At 36.8% G+C, this 17,975-nt stretch overlaps 1 protein-coding gene across 2 annotated transcripts in view; it reads right to left on the minus strand.

Moving 5' to 3' along the window:
* Window positions 1-3,745: 3,745 nt before the first annotated feature.
* The window catches only part of EXO1 (exonuclease 1), a 34,238-nt gene continuing 20,008 nt past the window's right edge, over window positions 3,746-17,975 (minus strand). For both annotated transcript variants that reach the window (XM_033099644.1, XM_033099645.1), the window contains exons 12-16: window positions 15,049-15,610; window positions 12,304-12,405; window positions 11,058-11,251; window positions 8,594-8,762; window positions 3,746-3,984 (exon numbers count right to left, since the gene is read on the minus strand). In XM_033099644.1, the coding sequence (XP_032955535.1) occupies window positions 8,621-8,762; window positions 11,058-11,251; window positions 12,304-12,405; window positions 15,049-15,610 (1,000 nt within the window). In that variant the 3' untranslated portion in view covers window positions 3,746-3,984; window positions 8,594-8,620. The remainder of the gene's footprint in view (window positions 3,985-8,593; window positions 8,763-11,057; window positions 11,252-12,303; window positions 12,406-15,048; window positions 15,611-17,975) is intronic.

Consider the following 17,975-nt stretch of genomic DNA (forward strand, 5'->3'; position numbering starts at 1 on the left):
CACTCATTTTCTCTCCCTGAAGGCAACCACAATTCTACATATGATAAGATACATTAAAAACTATGCATATTCTTCTCCCTTCTTTTATTTAAAGCAAATAGTAACAGAAAATACAAACCATTTAATATATATGTATCGAAGTTCTTTCCATTTAAAATATACCTTGGAGATTATTCCTTGAGCTTATAAAGTTTCATCTTTCTATCAGATAGTTGCATAATAGTCATATATCATAATTATTTAACAAGTTCTCCTTGATGGATGTTTTTTCATTTTTCCACAGTATGTTGTGTCAGCTTGCACATATATATTTTGCAAATGTGTGAGCATATCATAAAATACCCTTAGAAATGGAATTGCTGCATCAAAAGATATGTGAATTTTCAATTTGAACAGGTATTATCAGATTGTTTTGGATGGAGTCTGTACCAGTAACACTCGCTGGTGATGCCTTGACATATTTCCTTCCAGGCTTATTTTTCTTGACTTTTCTGTGGCTCAATTTCCTCATCTTTAAAATGGGAATAACAGCACTTAACATGTAGGGTGATTATAAGAAGTTAATACATATAGAAGGCTTTGAACAAAGCCTGCTCCATAATGAAGATTTAAGTACAAGCAATAATTTTGAAAATTCTATTCTAAGGAAGGCTAATCATTGACATTATGTGAAACTGAGTAGTTACAACTTTGCATGAACCTGTGTGGCACAGACAGTCAAGAACAAAAAAAGAAATAACTCAGTCGAGTGAATGCTGAGGAATATAGCGATAATCTCTAATGACTCAGATAAGAGCCCCCCACCCACCATAAGCCCCCCGCCCCCCAGGCTCACACGGGCTCCTCACTTCCAGAGCCAGTCCCATCCGCAGGCCCAGGTTCTCTATGACTGAGCATCCACGGGGCTCCGGCCGCACCAGGTGACACCAAATTCCAGGGTCTGCGGCCTCCACCAGGAAGACACTTCGCCATCGCACAGAACCACCGCATGTGAAGCCACCTCTTACCCAAAATATCATTATCTACAAAACTCCCAGGGGCACCGCGTTTTCCCAGAGAACACAGGGCATGCGCACTAAAGGGGACAGGGCGCCGGCCTACCTGTCCCGTGGGCGCGGCTCCTGCGGGGCGGCCCTGCTCCCGTGGGTCCACCGCGCACAGGAGGAAGCCGCTCGGTTGGTCCCGCAGCTGGAGAGGATGGCAGGGCCCGCCCCGCAGGCTGCTCCATCCCTGGCGGCGCCTCGGGGCCCCTCAGCCGAACATCTCCTGGGAGGCGTAGGTCATATACACGAAGCCGTCCTCGTCCCGGTAGTCCCTGTAGATCTCGGCCATGGTCATGCTCATGCTGACCGTACTCTTGCTGTTCACTAGCAAGTAAAAGGCTTCAGTGGCCCCGAGGACCATGTGGCTCCTGGCATGGGGAGAGGGGCAGGAAGGGAGAAAGCTCACCTGGTGGGAAAGGGCTATTCATGAGATCGTTCTTTTTTAAGGCATCACTAAAGGGAAAAGGTGAAGCATAAATTCTTCTCCCTCTCACTCTGCCAGATCCCATTATTCCCGAAATCCCAGGTCCATCCAGCACCCCGCCACCCCCTGCCCTCTGCCACATGCACCTTGTCACCTACCAGATGTCGCTCAGGAACTGGGTCACGGTCAGCTCCTGTGGGACCAGCTCCTGAGGGACCAGGAGCTTGGTTGGTCTTGTCCAGCTGGAGGCAAGAACTTCTCCCAGGAGTGGGGCTCCACTATCACCTGTCGAGGGTTACAAAATAGTCATAGGGATGTAAAATATAGGATAAGGAATATAGTCAATAATATTGTAGTAACTATATGGTGTTCAGATGTGTACTAATGAGATTTTTGGGGGTGATCACCTCCTAAGTTATATAAATGTCTAATCACTGTGTTGTACACCTGAAACTAATATAATATTGTATATCAACTGTAATTGAAAAAAAAAGTCATAAGGGAGAGGAAAACAAGGATTCCACATATAAGTGAGATCCTACAGTATGTTATGTCCTAGCTCAGCAGTTACACACTGTCATTTCCACACAATCCTATTGTTTACACATATGAGCCCTATTCAGTTTGGGAAGAACTATGCAAGGGCAGGAATCCAGGAGGCAGGGCTCATCAGGGGCCATCCTGAAGGATGCCTACCACAGGAGTTATTTTTTCTGAGCTTCTGTTTCCTCTTCTGTAAAAATGGTCATCATTATTTTGACTTCACAGCGATATTCATTCATTCATTCATTCACTCCGAAAACTTTAGTAGATACTTACCCTATTACAGACACTGTGGGAGGTGCTGCGAGTACAGTGGAGGGCAAATACCAGTATTGTAGTCCTGTATTTAGTGTCTATCTGTCTTCATGGAACTTACAGCTTATTGACGAGACAGACAGTAATAAAGATGCAAGTACAAAATAATGTTCACAAGTGTGATATGTAAATAAGAGTGAATTTGGGGCTGGGGGTTGGTATTCTGACTGGAATGATAGTCTAGCTTCTACTACTTGGCTATATACCTCTTCCCTTTCCTAACCAGTTACACACAAGGACCGCTCACTGGACTGCAGAACTAAGAATGGAGATGAGAACACAAACAGGCCACTCAGAAACCGTCATGACTCTGCTGCCTCGAAGTTGAGTCCAAACTCCCTTTAAGACCTTTCACAGCCTCATTCCCTCCCTGAAAATCAAACCCTTGTCTCATTCCCCCAATGCAAGCCCTTTGATCTGGCTGGGCTAGTCTTTTCTGCAAATTTACTCTGTGCATTCCCTTCTCTAACTTTTCAGCACATCAAGTCCCTGCCTCTTATCTATCTCTATCCCATTCAAGCCCAGTCAGGTTCCAAATCCTACCAACATCCCAAAGAGGGGCCAATACTTCTCCCCAGGAATATTTGCTGTAGGTACAACTCATTTTACACTAATATCATCAAACACATTTATATTTAACTTTTCTCGTGTACATGAACTATGAGCTCTGGCTTATCCCCAGCAAATATTTCCTTCACATTGTAGAGGATACAGAGGTAACCAAGGCACAGTACCCACCCTCACTGAGGTGGCCACACTGAATCATTCCTCTTTTTTGCTTCTATTCTCTGCATTAACTGGGCCATTTGCTGCTTAGATCTAATCCAGTCTATGACAAAAACATACCTGTCAAATGCCCTAAAAGGAATGGTATCCCAAATGATTTACATCATGGAATGGAGTAAACCTGAATGCTTCCAAGGAAGACTGTCAAGTCGTTTTCCTTCTTTTAGTCCCTTTTCTGTGACTTGACTTTATATACCTTTGTGGCTAATAAATTATTTAAAGATCATACTTTGGTTTAACAAATTCGCTTCAAAATCTTAATTACCACAAACTGTTGTGAAAGTCTTCACTTTTTTCAAAATGCAACACTGAAGTATTCAATGGCACACTGAATACTAAAAAAAAATAATTTAAATCATTAATTAAGAAATAATTATGACATGCACTTTATGGAATTAAAGAGTAATTAAAGTTAACATACTAATGCATATTAATAGAAAAGATGTTAAAATCATGTGGTTTAAAAAAAGTTAGTTGCAGAAATTATATTTTGAAAAAGCACAGAAAACAACTTTATAAAGAATAAAATACCCACCAACCTGATATGGGGCGGGGATTAGAATGCAAGTAATAATAATCAAAAGTCTTGGTCTATAATGTTGAAATTTTTATAAATGGGAATATATTTGTGCCCTACTTGTGTAATTAAAATAAATAAAAGACAATGTGTAAGAGGGTGGATTACTTTTAAAAAATAGACAAAGTTGCTTGGAATTTCTCTTCGGACATTAAGCAGTGTGGGGCCACTGCCATCTTGTGGAGGTTTTGGAATAGTCTTTAAATGGTTATTCATACATCAAAGAATTGAGTGTGTGGTCCACAGGATTTTGGAGTTGCAGTTTCTGAGTTACAGGTCAATCCGTCATGTCTGTCCTGTGAGAAAAAAAGAAAACAACAAAAGTTCAGTGATTTACCCAAAGTCACTTAAGAGTTTCAGGCAAGTCAGAATTACAGATCAAGTCTTCTGATTCCTAATGGAATTCTTTCAATTATTCTTCTGCCTCCCATAATCCATGAGTCAATAAGTGTCCAACACCAAAGTGTGTTTAGAAAGACTTCAGATATATAGCGCCTGGGAGCTAGAAGTCATTTATTAGGTTCGTGCAAAAGTAATTGTGGTTTTTGCAATTATTTTTAACCTTTTAAACCGCAATTAGTTTTGCACCAACCTAAAACAATCAATTACATCTTCAGTTTGATAAAATAATGCTATTTTTAAAAGAAAATTGTTATAAAACAAAAAATAGGGAAAACCACATTAAACAGCTAAATGGCTTAATTATTATAAGGCAAACAGCTTACCTTATGATATGGATAGCTTAATAATATTGCTATTATGTTATTAGAAGACAAAGCTTGTCATAAGGTCACCAAATATAACTTTGCCAGCCACTCCCAGAATCCCCTCCACATGCTTTGTTCTACCAATCAGTGCCCTTCCCCTCCCCTAGCGTAACCACTATCCTGAATTTTAGTTATCACTTTTTTGTATGTCTCTCTATTGTTTTATCACCAAAGTGTGTCTCTAAATGACCTAGTTTAGTTTTGACCATTTTTAAATAAGGAATTTCCCTCTCCATCCTGCCCCCCTCATTTTTTTTTTTTTTTACAACTTATCTGTTGAAATTCCCAGGGCATTTAACCCATACCTTCTCACTCTGGATTTAGCACACTGCACGCTCGTGCTGCCATCCCTCACACTCCTGTCATATCTCCTGCATTTTTGTCAATGGACCCAGAGGAGCTCACTAATCTCGAGTTATGGCACGATGATAGAGGATGGTGAGTTCTTTCATTAAGAGGCAGAGCACTTCTGGTTGTCTATCTTTGTGATACTAGCAGGGGCTGATGCTCAAAGTCTAAAACCTGTAATCCTGTGGGGGTTACAAAATGGTGATCTCATGTCTTGCTCATTATTAGAACAGTAAAATGGGATTTTTTTCTCCTTCATCTGCTGTTTGGTTACCCAGTGGGACAGGAAAAATGCTTGATATTTCTCCTTTGTTTTTTCATTTTCAACATAATGAATCGGGACTCTTTCATCCCAATGAAGGTGATGCGTTTCTAAACATCCCAATGATTTGTGATGCGTTTCCATAAATTGCAATCATCCTTTTTTGAGATCAAATTTTCCCATGTTTGCACAGTGGGAGGCTCTTCAAGTTAGCTCCTAAATCATTTTGAAATTATATAGTAGCTTGTGATGAGTTCTATTTTAACAAGATATTGCAGGCGTATCTTCTTACATGTCTTCCCCTACTGTTTTCCTAAGCAGCTCTGGTTTATTTTGCTAAAAAATGGTGTTTTAAAACTATAAGCTGAATAGGAATGCTCATTGGTACTGGATTTTTTTTCTAGGTTTCTTCAGTGTGTGCAGTGTATATGTATGCACATACTGTGTGTATCCATACATACAAATTTTATATGTTCTTAAGTTTCTATCAGCACTTCCCATTCAAATTCACAGCTACAAACTTTGATTTTAATTAACCTGTCTGTATTTCCTTTTTTCCACATCAAGAACCCTGGTTCTCAAGATGGGATGAGTGAAAATATCCCATATTCATTTATTCTGTCCACGTTATACACACAACAGTCCTAAAATAACACTACTACCAGGCTACCACTAGCTAAACAGTGTTTCTGCCCATGTGCTCCCCTTTTCTGTGGTCCACCCATGTCACCTGGGCATATAGCCACTGCACATTATACTTGCTCCTTCTTAACTCTAATTTTCAATTGTGCATGTAACTATACGTTTAATGTCCACCACCAGTCTTTATGATGCTATTTCTCCAGTTGTTTTGGTTATCTATTGGAGCTCATTTCCTGAAGATTCCTCAGTTCAAGCTTAAGGGAACAGTACTTTCCAAATTCTTGTATGTTGGATCTTTGTCTGTGTTCTTCATATTCGAGTCAATTTTGTTGGATACAAAATCCTTTGCTTATACTTTTCCTTGAGTATTTAAAGAATTACTACATTTTCTTCAGGCATAAAGAATAATTGTGGGACTGTCTGGTCAACTCATTTTTTTTTCCTACATGTCACTTGCTTTTTTGCCTACCCAAAGAATTTTTTTTTTCTTTAAAGTAACTTTGTACTTATGTCTTGGTGTTGGCTCTCTTGAATCAATAATCTTAGGTACAAGAGTGCACTTTAAAGATAGTTTTAAATCAAATTAGGGAAGTTTTCTAAAATTATAGTTTTTTTCTTCTTCAGAGACTCTTGTTATCTGTATATTGGGCCTCTGTCTCTATTGTCAGTATTTGTAACTTTCTATCCTTAAGTCTTTCTTATCTGTAGTGTTTGCTTGTGTTCAGCCTTCATTTCTGAAATACTTATTTCTAATGGTTTCCTGAGTTTATCTTATTTCTGAGTTTTCCAGATTCTAATTTCCTTTATATCCTGTACTATTTTAACAACTTTTAGCACATTTTCAAATAAACTAGTTTTGATCTGCTCTGTGGGCCTTTCTGGTAGATTTTCATTATCTGTAAAGATGTTATTCTGCTCAATTTTTTTTTAATATTAACTTTATAAGAGAGAAATTTATCTAAAAACTTTTCTGTGGTTTCTTTGGAAGTATAATTTTCTTAAACTTCGAGAAGGAAGCATGGCTAATGGGAGCTTCTGGAACTTAAGTTTTTTAAGTGTTCGAAAACAGGGTATTCTGCTGAGCTTTCTTGGTTGACTGTTTCTTCCACTTCTGTTTTCACCTGTCTTCATGTCTCTTGTCTCCCCCGCTCAATTTTGGTTTAACTTCTAGCTGTTTTTCTTCTGTGGGGGACCCTATTGTAGAAGGGCGCCGTGGCAAATTAGTTTTTGCTTGTCCTTCAGACATTACTGCAGACCTCTTGCACTCACACACCACTGGAGCGGGCAAAGCCTCTCTGTTTCAAATGCTCTTTCCACCTTGCTCCACTGCACGTTTTTCTAAAGTCCTCTTCCCTTCCTCTACTTCTGAATAGATTCCAGTCCATCTTGTGGCTGTTGGTGGCTTGTCGTCACCTACTTATATTTTGGGATTTAAGGACATCATGTCACGTAAATTTGCTGTAATGTTGTTAATGCATTTTTGTTATCCAGTTGCGGGGATTTGAAGATTGAAAGATGATGGCACTGCTGCCATTTCCCCTTCTCCCACACTAACCAAAAGGTTTTCAGCCAATCCCAGGTGCAGCCTGACTTCAAGCCCCTGCTTCTGAGGAACCTGCATGACATCTCCGTTCACTGAACCCATCTCAACTTTTACCTCTTGTGGTTTCTGCCACTGCAGATATGATTTTTTTGCTCAATCAGTTTCTTTGCCTGATGTCTCATCGTCTTCTGTTAACCTTTGTGTTGATAGTATGTTTTATTCTTTTTCTGTTATTTAAGTGACATTTTAAATGGGTGAGAAGATAAACATTTGTAGACAATGTTTGATTCATATTCTTAATTTGTTCTCTAGCAGGAAACATTCATGGGAAATTCAAATTTGCTTCTGCTCTCTGAATTTGGTCTTTTTCAGATTGGTTTTATTTCTGTTTCCTTTGTAAATTTTTATTCTGTTTCTTACCTTGTTTTTTTGCTCTATTCAGACTGCTTTATCCAAAAGTCTTCTACTAAAACTCATTTAAAATTTAAAATACTCTGGGTCCCTATCCTTTATATTCTATATCTTAGATACTTTTATTGAAGTGCTTTACTTCACGTCCGATCTTCACTTGTACAGCTCTGGCTGTCTTTCGAGGTATCTGCCTATTTCTTTGTAGAGTGTACATATTATATAGACTTTGCAACGTTAGTATCTTATATTGCACCTAGGACACTAGTTTTAAATATATGTTAAGGAATTTTTAGCCCATACTTCAAAAAAGACGTGTTAAGAAAAACAGGCTATTTTAAAGAATATAAATGATGTAAGTACTTCCTTTCACATAAAGCTAAAAGGAACTTTCTTTCACTGTCAATCTGTACCCAGTCTCTTTAGGGATAAAAGAGCACTGTCCCATTTGAGCAATGATCTTTAAGCCTTCCAACGACCCCTCCCAGCCCAGTGACTTTATTTTCAATTCAACACTGAAAGATAGACAGGAAAAGCAGGTGGAAAAACTTAAAAGCTTGGAGAAATACAATGATTTCCTTTAGGATAAAAATGATTCCAGGATGGTGGTTTTCCATTTACCATCCTTATATTCGACATTACAGAAATCTTTAGTCTATTTTTATAAATTCCAGACTTGCCCAGTTAACATTAAAACTTCCCCAAATTGTCAAAAATAAAATTATTTCTCTCATTAGCTCCTTATGAAAAAATATAAAAAGCTGAACAAAAGAAATAATTACACAGTTAATATACAAAAATAAAACAATTATACAGTTAATATACAAAATGTACTCTTAAGTTTTAAAAATGGCATAAATCTAAGAATGAGTCTTTCAGACTGGTAACAATTGTCTCATTCCTAAGCAGGAGTTCAAATTGATAAAGTCTCTTACAGGCAATAGGCTCCCATCTGCCTGTGTTCATGGGAATATTGCTCTCTGAACACGTGTACACTCAGATTTGTTAAATATATCTTCTTCTGTTTCTGGAGTTAGTTGGATATTATCTTTAACTGGAGACAGGGGATCGGGCTTCTTACAAGAAGGAAGCTTTTCAGAATCTCTGCAAAATAGAATAGAATAAGGTAAATTTAGTGTTTTTAGGGTAGTGATTACTAAAGAATCATCTACCTCGATAAAATAGAGGTAGATAAAGAAGACAAGACCCTTCATTGGATAGTATGCCCTAATTCATTACCTGCACATTCAGGTTCTCCTCTGACTATGATGTCCAATAAAATCTGAGTTTTCCTCAGAGTGCCCCTTCCCATTTTCTAAATTACCTTTTACAGTAGGTGCTAGGTCACTACCAGGTATATTATACTAGCTGAGGCAGAATGATTCCAGTAAAGAAATGTTAGTTCTTTCCTCCTTAGCGCCCTTCTCAGGTCTGGCTACGAGCCAACATAAGTGAGGTGTGAACAAACGTTTTGGCCCTTCCTTTTACTCAAGTTTTTTTTTTTTTTTGCTGTAAGAGGTACTTGTATTCTCCACCTCCACATATTTATAGTTAAAATAAAATGCTAGTCTCACTTAAGAACATTCTTGATGAAGTAGTAAAAATCATTAATTTCATTAAATCTCAACCATCTCAACTTCTTAATATTCTGTGACAAAAAAAGGGAAACACACGGAATGCACTTTTGTTGAATACTGACTTTTGTTGCATACTGAAGTATGATGAATTATCTTAAGTAAAAGCATGTGTAACACTATGGTTGTTCAAATTTGGGTATTTGGCAAAGGGCTTCTCTAAAATGAACAGAGAGACTGTTTGTTACTTCAAACAAAGCAACTAACAGTATTCATTGCCAAGGATAAAATTCAAGCTTTCAAGTGAAAATTCGAATTTTGGAAAACTTGTATCTGACACTTGACAGCTTCCCAAGCTCAGACTTTGATGATAAGATTGTGCTTTTTAAATACTGTATAATGAAATGTGTCACTATTTGAAAGATAGGTCCGTTTTCCAAATGGCCAATGCGTGATGTTATAAAATCATACGTAAGTAAAGTAAAAAGATGTACTACGGACCAACGAACTATGTACCAGAGAATGAAGAGTCAGTTGGTAGGGCTTCATATTCTACACTGCAACTAGCCTTAAAAAACAACTGCTCGTTGACCTTCAATGTACTATTAAAGAAGAAAATTTACACTTACATAAAAAGGCTATTGAAAGATACATTTTCAAACTACAAATATGTGTGGGGCCAGATTTTCTTCATACACTTCAATCAAAACAACATAACAGATAAAATAGAAACAGATATAAGAATCCAGCTCAATTCTGTTACACCAGACAGTAAAGATTTGCAAAAATATAAAACAATGTCACTTCTCACTTTTTTTTTGGTTTTGGAAAACAGCTATTTTTTTGGTAAAAACATACTATTGATTTTAATATTTCATGGGCTTGTTACTGTTTAAAAATAAATATTTTCAAAGCGTCCATTTTAAAGATGTTTAAATGCTGACAGATATCACACGAAATAAAATAAAGTATTTGGGAGCCCTCAAAAATTTTTAAGAGTGTAAAGAGTTTCTGAAGGCAAAAAGTTTGAGAATTGCTGCTATATGGTTTAATCCCAGACTTTATATGATGTAATGATGATAATAATAATAATAATAATAAAGTTGTCCAGCACTTAGATATACAGTGTCTCCACTCATGTGGCATTTCTATTAGTTAAGGTTTAATCCTGTCACACTCATGTAATTTTTGTTTTTGACTTATTCTGAGCACATGTGCTTTATGGAGAAGAAAATAAATTAATTATAAATCGATGCTACTCTGTAGGTAATTTTGTAGTCTAACAGGAGGAAGTATTGCAGTTCAGAAAATGTAGATCTAGAGGGTCAACATTGAAAACAATGCTTGCCACATAGAGTAGAAAGCTGGAAAATTCATCATGTAAACTCAATGACTCTCCCCATTGTTGATGTGATAATTTAGGGAAACAAATTGCTTTAAATTCAGACGTATGATGGAGCATTATCTTCCCACCTCCCATGTCTAAAACAACTTTATTCTCATTACAGTCCTGAGAGATAAGAAGGAAGAAAGCTGAGACACTTAAGGCCAAGAAAAGTAATTTGTTTAACAGCGAGAGCCGCCACCCAGAGCCAGACTGAGAACCGAGGTTTTTTAGTTTGCCACATTTTCACCAAAAGAAGGGATAGAAACTGAAGTTTCACTATAGTTGCAAAGAGTCAACTAAAAGAAAGAGGACTATTACAGTCTTCTTAAGTAAGAGAAAGAGAAATTGATACATATGTAAATACAGTTGGGAGAAGGACTGAAATTACAGAAAAAACTAAATTTATTCTATTTTAGAATAAGTAACGTGGCAACTCACTTTTTAAATCCAAAATTTTTCCAGAGCTCATTGATCTTTATCTGTAATCCTGGCTTGTTCTCAGCATTGGGATGTTTCCTCTTCTGAATGCTTGCTGCCTTCTTACTGAGCCCGCTGACTCTGGCGCGGACTAGAGGCTTGATCTTGGTGGTGGAAAGATTGTCCATGGAACTAGACTTATACAGCCCAGGAACCTGAAGATTAAACGCCCACTTTAATGCTATTCTGTTAAAGCAATTAACTTTAGTAATTTCAAACTATTCTTTGTATGCTGGAACAGAAAAATAACCTGTAAACAATGTGTAAAAATGTGCTACTTATAAACGTCTATTACAAAATTATCACAATGATTTTAACAGGTAATATATGCATCTTGCACTAAATTCATGAGTTATAAAAGAATAGAGAGAAAAGTCTTTCTTACTCCCTCACCGTCTCCAGGCAATCCCTATCTGAATCCATTTACAGTCGGAACTCCCTTATCCGCTGGGGACATGTTCCAAGACACCCAGTGTATGCCTGAAACTGCAGTTAGTACCAAACCATATACATACTGTGGTTTTTCCTATACATACATACTTATGATAAAGTTTAATGCCTTTTCCATCGTAACTAAGCACTGAACGTGCCCTGTGGCTGTAACTTAACAGTAATAAACGACTATGTCACTGGTTTACGTATTTACTATACTATATTTCTATTGGTATTTTAGAGCATACTCTTTCTACTTAGAAAAAAAATTTGCTGTAAAACAGCAAGCAGTGTTACGTGGGTGGCAGTTTCACACATGCCATGTTTACAGCCCCTGTATTGCATTGCTTTCTCCTGTGCTTGATTTAATCTCATGTTTTGTGCTGTAACATGCTGTACAGGTTGGTGACCTGGGAGCAATAGGCCACCCCAGATAGCCTGGCTGTGGCTCTGTGACGCTCACACGACAAAATCACCTTAAGATGCATTTCTCAGAACGGATCCCCCTGGTGAAGTGGCACATGACTCTAGTTATTACAAATAATGTTAAGTAAGTCCACAGAAAAAGATCTTTATCCACAAGAGAAAATGGCAGGTTTCACAATTTAAAACACCTACAATCAAGAACAAACATGGTCCTAGAAGATTTGAAAGGAGAAATTTTTGTGTAAATAAAAATATGGGCATTTGAATTTTTAAATTTTGCTTATACTTATCATTTTCTGGTAATAAGCATGCACTGCTTCTGAAATTAAAAAAATAATCAATGTTTTACCTTGTTCCTGAGAGGTGTGTCTTTTTTCGAGAACTGAGATAAACGTAGCTTAGATTCCTGATCACCTTGATTATCAAGTGACCTAAAATTGCAGTCAGATTCCTAGATCCCCCAGATCAAAAAATAAAATAAAGTTAGATTTTTACTATGAAAATTTTTATTTTACAACTAACCAATATCCAACAAAACGTACAAGTAAGAAAATTGTCATAAATAAAATGTAATATCTCAGAAAAGAAAGTATAAAAAGCTTGGGGTAGAATAAAAGAAAATGTGAAAAGACTGAGGTTTGCCAGTTTCACTTCAAATTAAACTGAAGAAACTAGCAAGATGGTTTAGCTGGAGAATAAATTCTGTAACATATACATTTAAAATTGAAGGCTTTTCTGAATCATTTCAGGAGCCTGCCAAAATGCTAACTCAGATAAGACAAGCCTCATTGCAAGCTTGGCTAATAGTTTTCATAAATCACTAGCTACAAAAAGTTGAACCAGTATAGTTCTCTATCTCTTACTTGTGTAATGTGTTCAACAACGAAGAGAAAGAAGGCATCTACTTTCAAGAAGTAGAGCAGTATTATACCGAATGCAGTTACCCTTAGCAATGAATGGCTTTAAGACCTGTCCTCTACCCCTATTCCATCATAAACAGAACTATCTGGAGTCTCACTGACGTTAAATTAAAAAAGACAATAAATGGAAATTTAGAAGATTTTACATTTCTGCATTTTTTAAGGTTTAAAAAAATATATATTTATCTTGGGATTCTACACAGTATTATATACATTAAAAAAAAAAGAAAACCGAAGTGAAAAATACTCCATTAACTTGGACTGTAACTTATAGAAACTTGAATATTCTTCACTCACAGCTAACAGTAGTAGTGGTGATCCTGAGCTAAACCATCTCTGAAAGATCACATAGTAAGATCCTAAGATTAATTCACCTCATATAGGGTCAATGAACTCAAAACACACAGAATGTATGGTTTTGCTGCATTTCACAGTGAACCACCAAAGGAGGTCTCCAATAGAGAAACATTTTCTTCAAAGCATACAGTAAAACATGATGCTCAAATGAAGCCCCAATGGCACTGTGGCTTTCTGAAATATTTTCTGAAAGACAGATTATATAGTTTTTATGTTAATTGTCAATGTTCCAGTTCTTTGAGAATTACCAATTGATTTATCCTAATAGGGATTTACTACATCTGGAGGCAAGAGATGACTTAACGAATGATTTCTAGTTTAGCTTGTTGTTTTGGTGAGGGGAGAGGATTCGTGTTTCTCTAACTCATCAGTCCAAAAAATGGTTAGCCCAGAAGACAGAAGTGTGGAGAGTTCTGTCAGCATCACTGGTCCATAGCATGTGAGCTGGTACGGCTTCTTAGTAAGATATGGCTAACTGCTTAGAGTTAAACAGGAAGATGTCTGCTGGCAAAAGGAAAAAGAACACCCCAGAGGAGCTCAGGAGACTTAGAAGTATCCTGACAAATAGATGACAATGTTTTTATGAAAGCTGTTCAAGAGACGGCAACTGAGGTGGCACCCAAATGGTGTAAAGAGAAAATGCAGAATGGAGTGAAAAATCAAAAAGATGGCATTAACGTGGAGGTGCCCATGAAAAGAAACAGGGCCCTCGAGACCAGTATGGATGAACCAAAGGCAGAGGGAGTGAAGGAAAAGAAAAGCAAAAGCCTGAAGGCAGCCGAGGATTGGGTCTGGCACACCCTAAAACTTAAAAATACCACATGGAGCAGATTTTGGATTTGAATATATTGATTTCCGCTTTCTTCAAATGAAAACAATTTGTTTCCACATTTTAAGTTGGCTCTTTTCTTCAATTTGAGTAGAATGCAACTCAGGTTTCCTTTAGGAACTTGAATAAGGTATTTTCCTTTTGATAAATATAAGATACTGACTTATGAGATTGCTGTCCAATATTCAGGATTATCGGACATCAAAATTCTGTCAAATATTACCGAGCTGTTCTTACAACTTGGTAATTATAGTTGGTAGATACAAAATGAAGTATGTTATATTGGTAAATATGAGATAACTCAGATTTTTAAAAAAGCTATTATGCTATCATGTCATTTTAAAATATAATGTCATTGGGTCTTCTGAACAGTAGTTATTTGGGGTTTTCATTTAAGTCAGAATAAGATATTTTATAAATAAAAAATGGTTAGGATGCTTTCATTAATTTAAAACAAAATAACATAAAATCACTTATACTACTACTTTGTTTTGTTATAGGAGGGAAGTTTAGCAAGAACAAGAAGAGTAAATGAAAATATATTTCTGAAGTACTAAAATTTAAGATGACACCATCATATTAATAAGGCCATTTTTTACAAGGTTTCAAATGTTATCTGAATTCAAGAGTATTATTAAGGATTTAAATATTAAATTCATAACAACTTTTCATTTCATAGCTAATCATTCTGCATAGGTCTTAACTGTGCTACAACTTGAGACATCTATCAATAGAACATTATCAATGGAACACATAATGATTCAGGATATACAGTTAGATTAAATGTACAAGACTTTAAAATATAAAAGATACAGATAAGTCCTTCCAGTGAATAAAATGTGAACTTTCTACACAGTAAAGTGTAGAATGAAAAATTAATCAGCCAATTATTTCCATAACGGAGGTAAATTTTTCTCAATTGTATGATAAACACCCTATCTTCTTTTACATGTGAATTTGAAAACAAAGGCTTCACAATGTGAGTTACCTCTGAATCAGAATCCTTACTACAGCGCTGAGAGAGTTCGGGTACACTTAAGTTAAGGGGTGATAATTCCACACTCTCCTGAGACTGTGAAGACCAAGCCACTTCATGTGATGGATGAGTTTCATCACCTGACTCATCACTCTTTACCAGAGATCCATCAGTCATCTCCTTCTTCTCAGGCATGGAGGTGAGGGACTCACCCTCCCTGTGGAACTGCTGCAGTGCTGTGCCTGCAGAGGGGCTCGGAGTTCTTGAAAAATCTCCAAGACTTCCAGACCAACTAAAACAACTTCTCAGTGTCCCCAGAGAAGGTGGTGAAATGGTACTTGTGAATTTGCTGGTCTTAAAAGACTGAGACTCTTCAGCAGCAGTCACAGTTACATCATCTGGAATATGATCACTTGAATTAGGTGCTACATTCTTATCAACCAGCTTCTTGTCATCTAGACAATCTGATTCATTTAGACTGGTGTCTTTATTGGGGACAGTAGTTTCATCTAGAGGCTGGCTGCTTGCTTTCTTTGATACACAGTCCACAGAATCCAGAGAATTACAAAAAAACCTAACAGGAAAAACAACAGAAAGAATGTATAAATGCTTTAGAGCTTGCTTTCAAGGTGATATAAGATTCAGAAGATAGCTGGGCCAATTTTGTTAAAAAAAAAAGAAAAAAGTCTCATAAATACATAATTTCACAAATAAAGGCAAAATTGATTTTGAAAGTTCAATTTTGATGATGCCAACACCCACACATTTCGAAATTTTATTTACAAGATTAATTTTTAGGGTTTTCTAAAAGCAGTCGTCTACATATACACGTATTTGGAACTTGGGTATTTTATCCATTCCTAGTCTTTCCCGTAAGTTTTTGAATTCCCAGACTCTAAGCAACTTGAGGACAGCTACTGTCCATGCCTTTGTATCTTCCATAGCACCTAAAACAGTGGCTAACACATGGCTGACAGCCAAATACTTGAATAAATATGGAAATATGCAACAGAAAGGACAATTTACAATTATGGTTTCATATTTTGTAGAAAGCAAAATGAAAAAAAATTAGCCATTTAACCCTCATCTTAGCTTAATTCCTAGTAGCAAACCATCTGGAAACTTGTAGTATTTTTGGTTTTTTTTTTATATACCCTATAAACTTCTATACTATTTTAAATGTTAAAGAGTTTCAAATCTATCATTAAATTCTACATTATTAAAGAGGTATTACTCACGTAGCAGCTTTAATACAAAGGAAAGAAAGATCAGTATCATTATTGGAGAGGATATATTCAAGAGTTTTTAGGTTTAAAAAGAAAATCTTAGAGTATATGATCAGATAAATATGAAACTTAAAGAGAATTTACCTCCTCCAGAAGCATTCTTGAGTTCAAGCCCAAGACATAAGCAGAATATTTACCAAATGCTGGAGAGTAAAAATCCTCTCTGTTCTTTCATCAAATCCTTAAGCTGAGGTATGTGGGTACAGGTCAGAAAGAAGCAGTATATGGAAGGAAACGTCTTACTAGGTTTCTCATTGATCAGCTCCTAGATCTGATCACGTAATTCATTTTTAAGTAAACAATAACCTTTATGGTATCCAAATATTCTTTCATGTATTATTTCATGGGGAAGAGAATTGACAGTGCCCAAGTTTACAAAATTAATAAGCTAGAAAACAGGATTAAAACCCAGAACCTCTCCCAGTTCATGGCTGCTTCTTCTCAATTAGCCTATGGTATTAATTAACTGATATTTATATTTCTAAGTCTCAAAAGATAAAACGTCATGTTTCTAAAGTATCTATATAATAATGAAAAAGAAGATTAAAACAGACTTCCAAAAAAGTGGGCGGATTGGAGACAATCTTTTGCATATTTAATTCCTCCTGTTGCATTACATTAAGAAGAACGGAGTGGTAATGAATACTTGCAAATACATTAATGCTGGGCACTGCGCCGGGCATTAGACACACGTAGCTTCCACCAGTCTTAGGAACAGCCCTATGTATATGATACACACGTAGCTTCTACCAGTCTTAGGAACAGCCCTATGTATATGATATACACGTAGCTTCTACCAGTCTTAGGAACAGCCCTATGTATACGATCACCCACAGTTGATACATAAAGAAATAGGGTCAGGGAAGTTAAATGGGATGTGAAAGATCACGCAACTAATTACACACAGGTGACAGTGAGACTTCCAGTCCGGGTTACCAAATCGTGTGCTCCTTTCACTCCACCGTGTCAACTATGTTTAGAAATCTTTCCGATCATCAGTGCTAACTACACAGCCACAGCCCTGGGAGTTTCTTAGCCTCTCTGAGCCTCAAGTTCTTACTCTAAAGAACATAACACCAACCCTGAATATCTCACACTGTTGTGAGGAATAAGAGAACATATAAAATAGGCTTGAAAATCAGCTAAGAAGGCTAATTTAGTAATATCTAGTTATTATTAGATGTTGCTATATAATCCAGATCAGAAAATTACACATCAAAGACTTACTCCCAATTATATTTCACAGAAAGCTGATGGAGGAAAAATTACTTCTCCAAGCACTTAATGCTCCCTCTGAACAATTTGTTAGTGACACATCTAACTAAACTACATAAAGCAGCTATGTACAGCTTCAAATGGAGATTTCATGAAGCTTCTACAAGGACTAAACAGAAGAGCACTGCAGAGACACATAAGCACGACTCTCATTAGCTGTCCCCAGGGAAGAGTTAAATACTAAGAGGCAGGAAAGGGAAATTCTAGTTTCACCCAAGTGGAAAAATGAAACACAAGTTCCAGAAATTACTCCAAGTGAAAAGTCAATTCTCTAGAACTTATTAATCAGCATAAATCATCTAGAACCCTCTTTTTCATCTTCCAGGCCTACTTTTTCATTATTCCACTGCTAACAAGCACCTTTAATGAGGGTAACTA

The sequence above is a fragment of the Rhinolophus ferrumequinum genome, chromosome 27, assembly GCF_004115265.2.
Source record: "Rhinolophus ferrumequinum isolate MPI-CBG mRhiFer1 chromosome 27, mRhiFer1_v1.p, whole genome shotgun sequence".
Classification (NCBI taxonomy): domain Eukaryota; kingdom Metazoa; phylum Chordata; class Mammalia; order Chiroptera; family Rhinolophidae; genus Rhinolophus; species Rhinolophus ferrumequinum.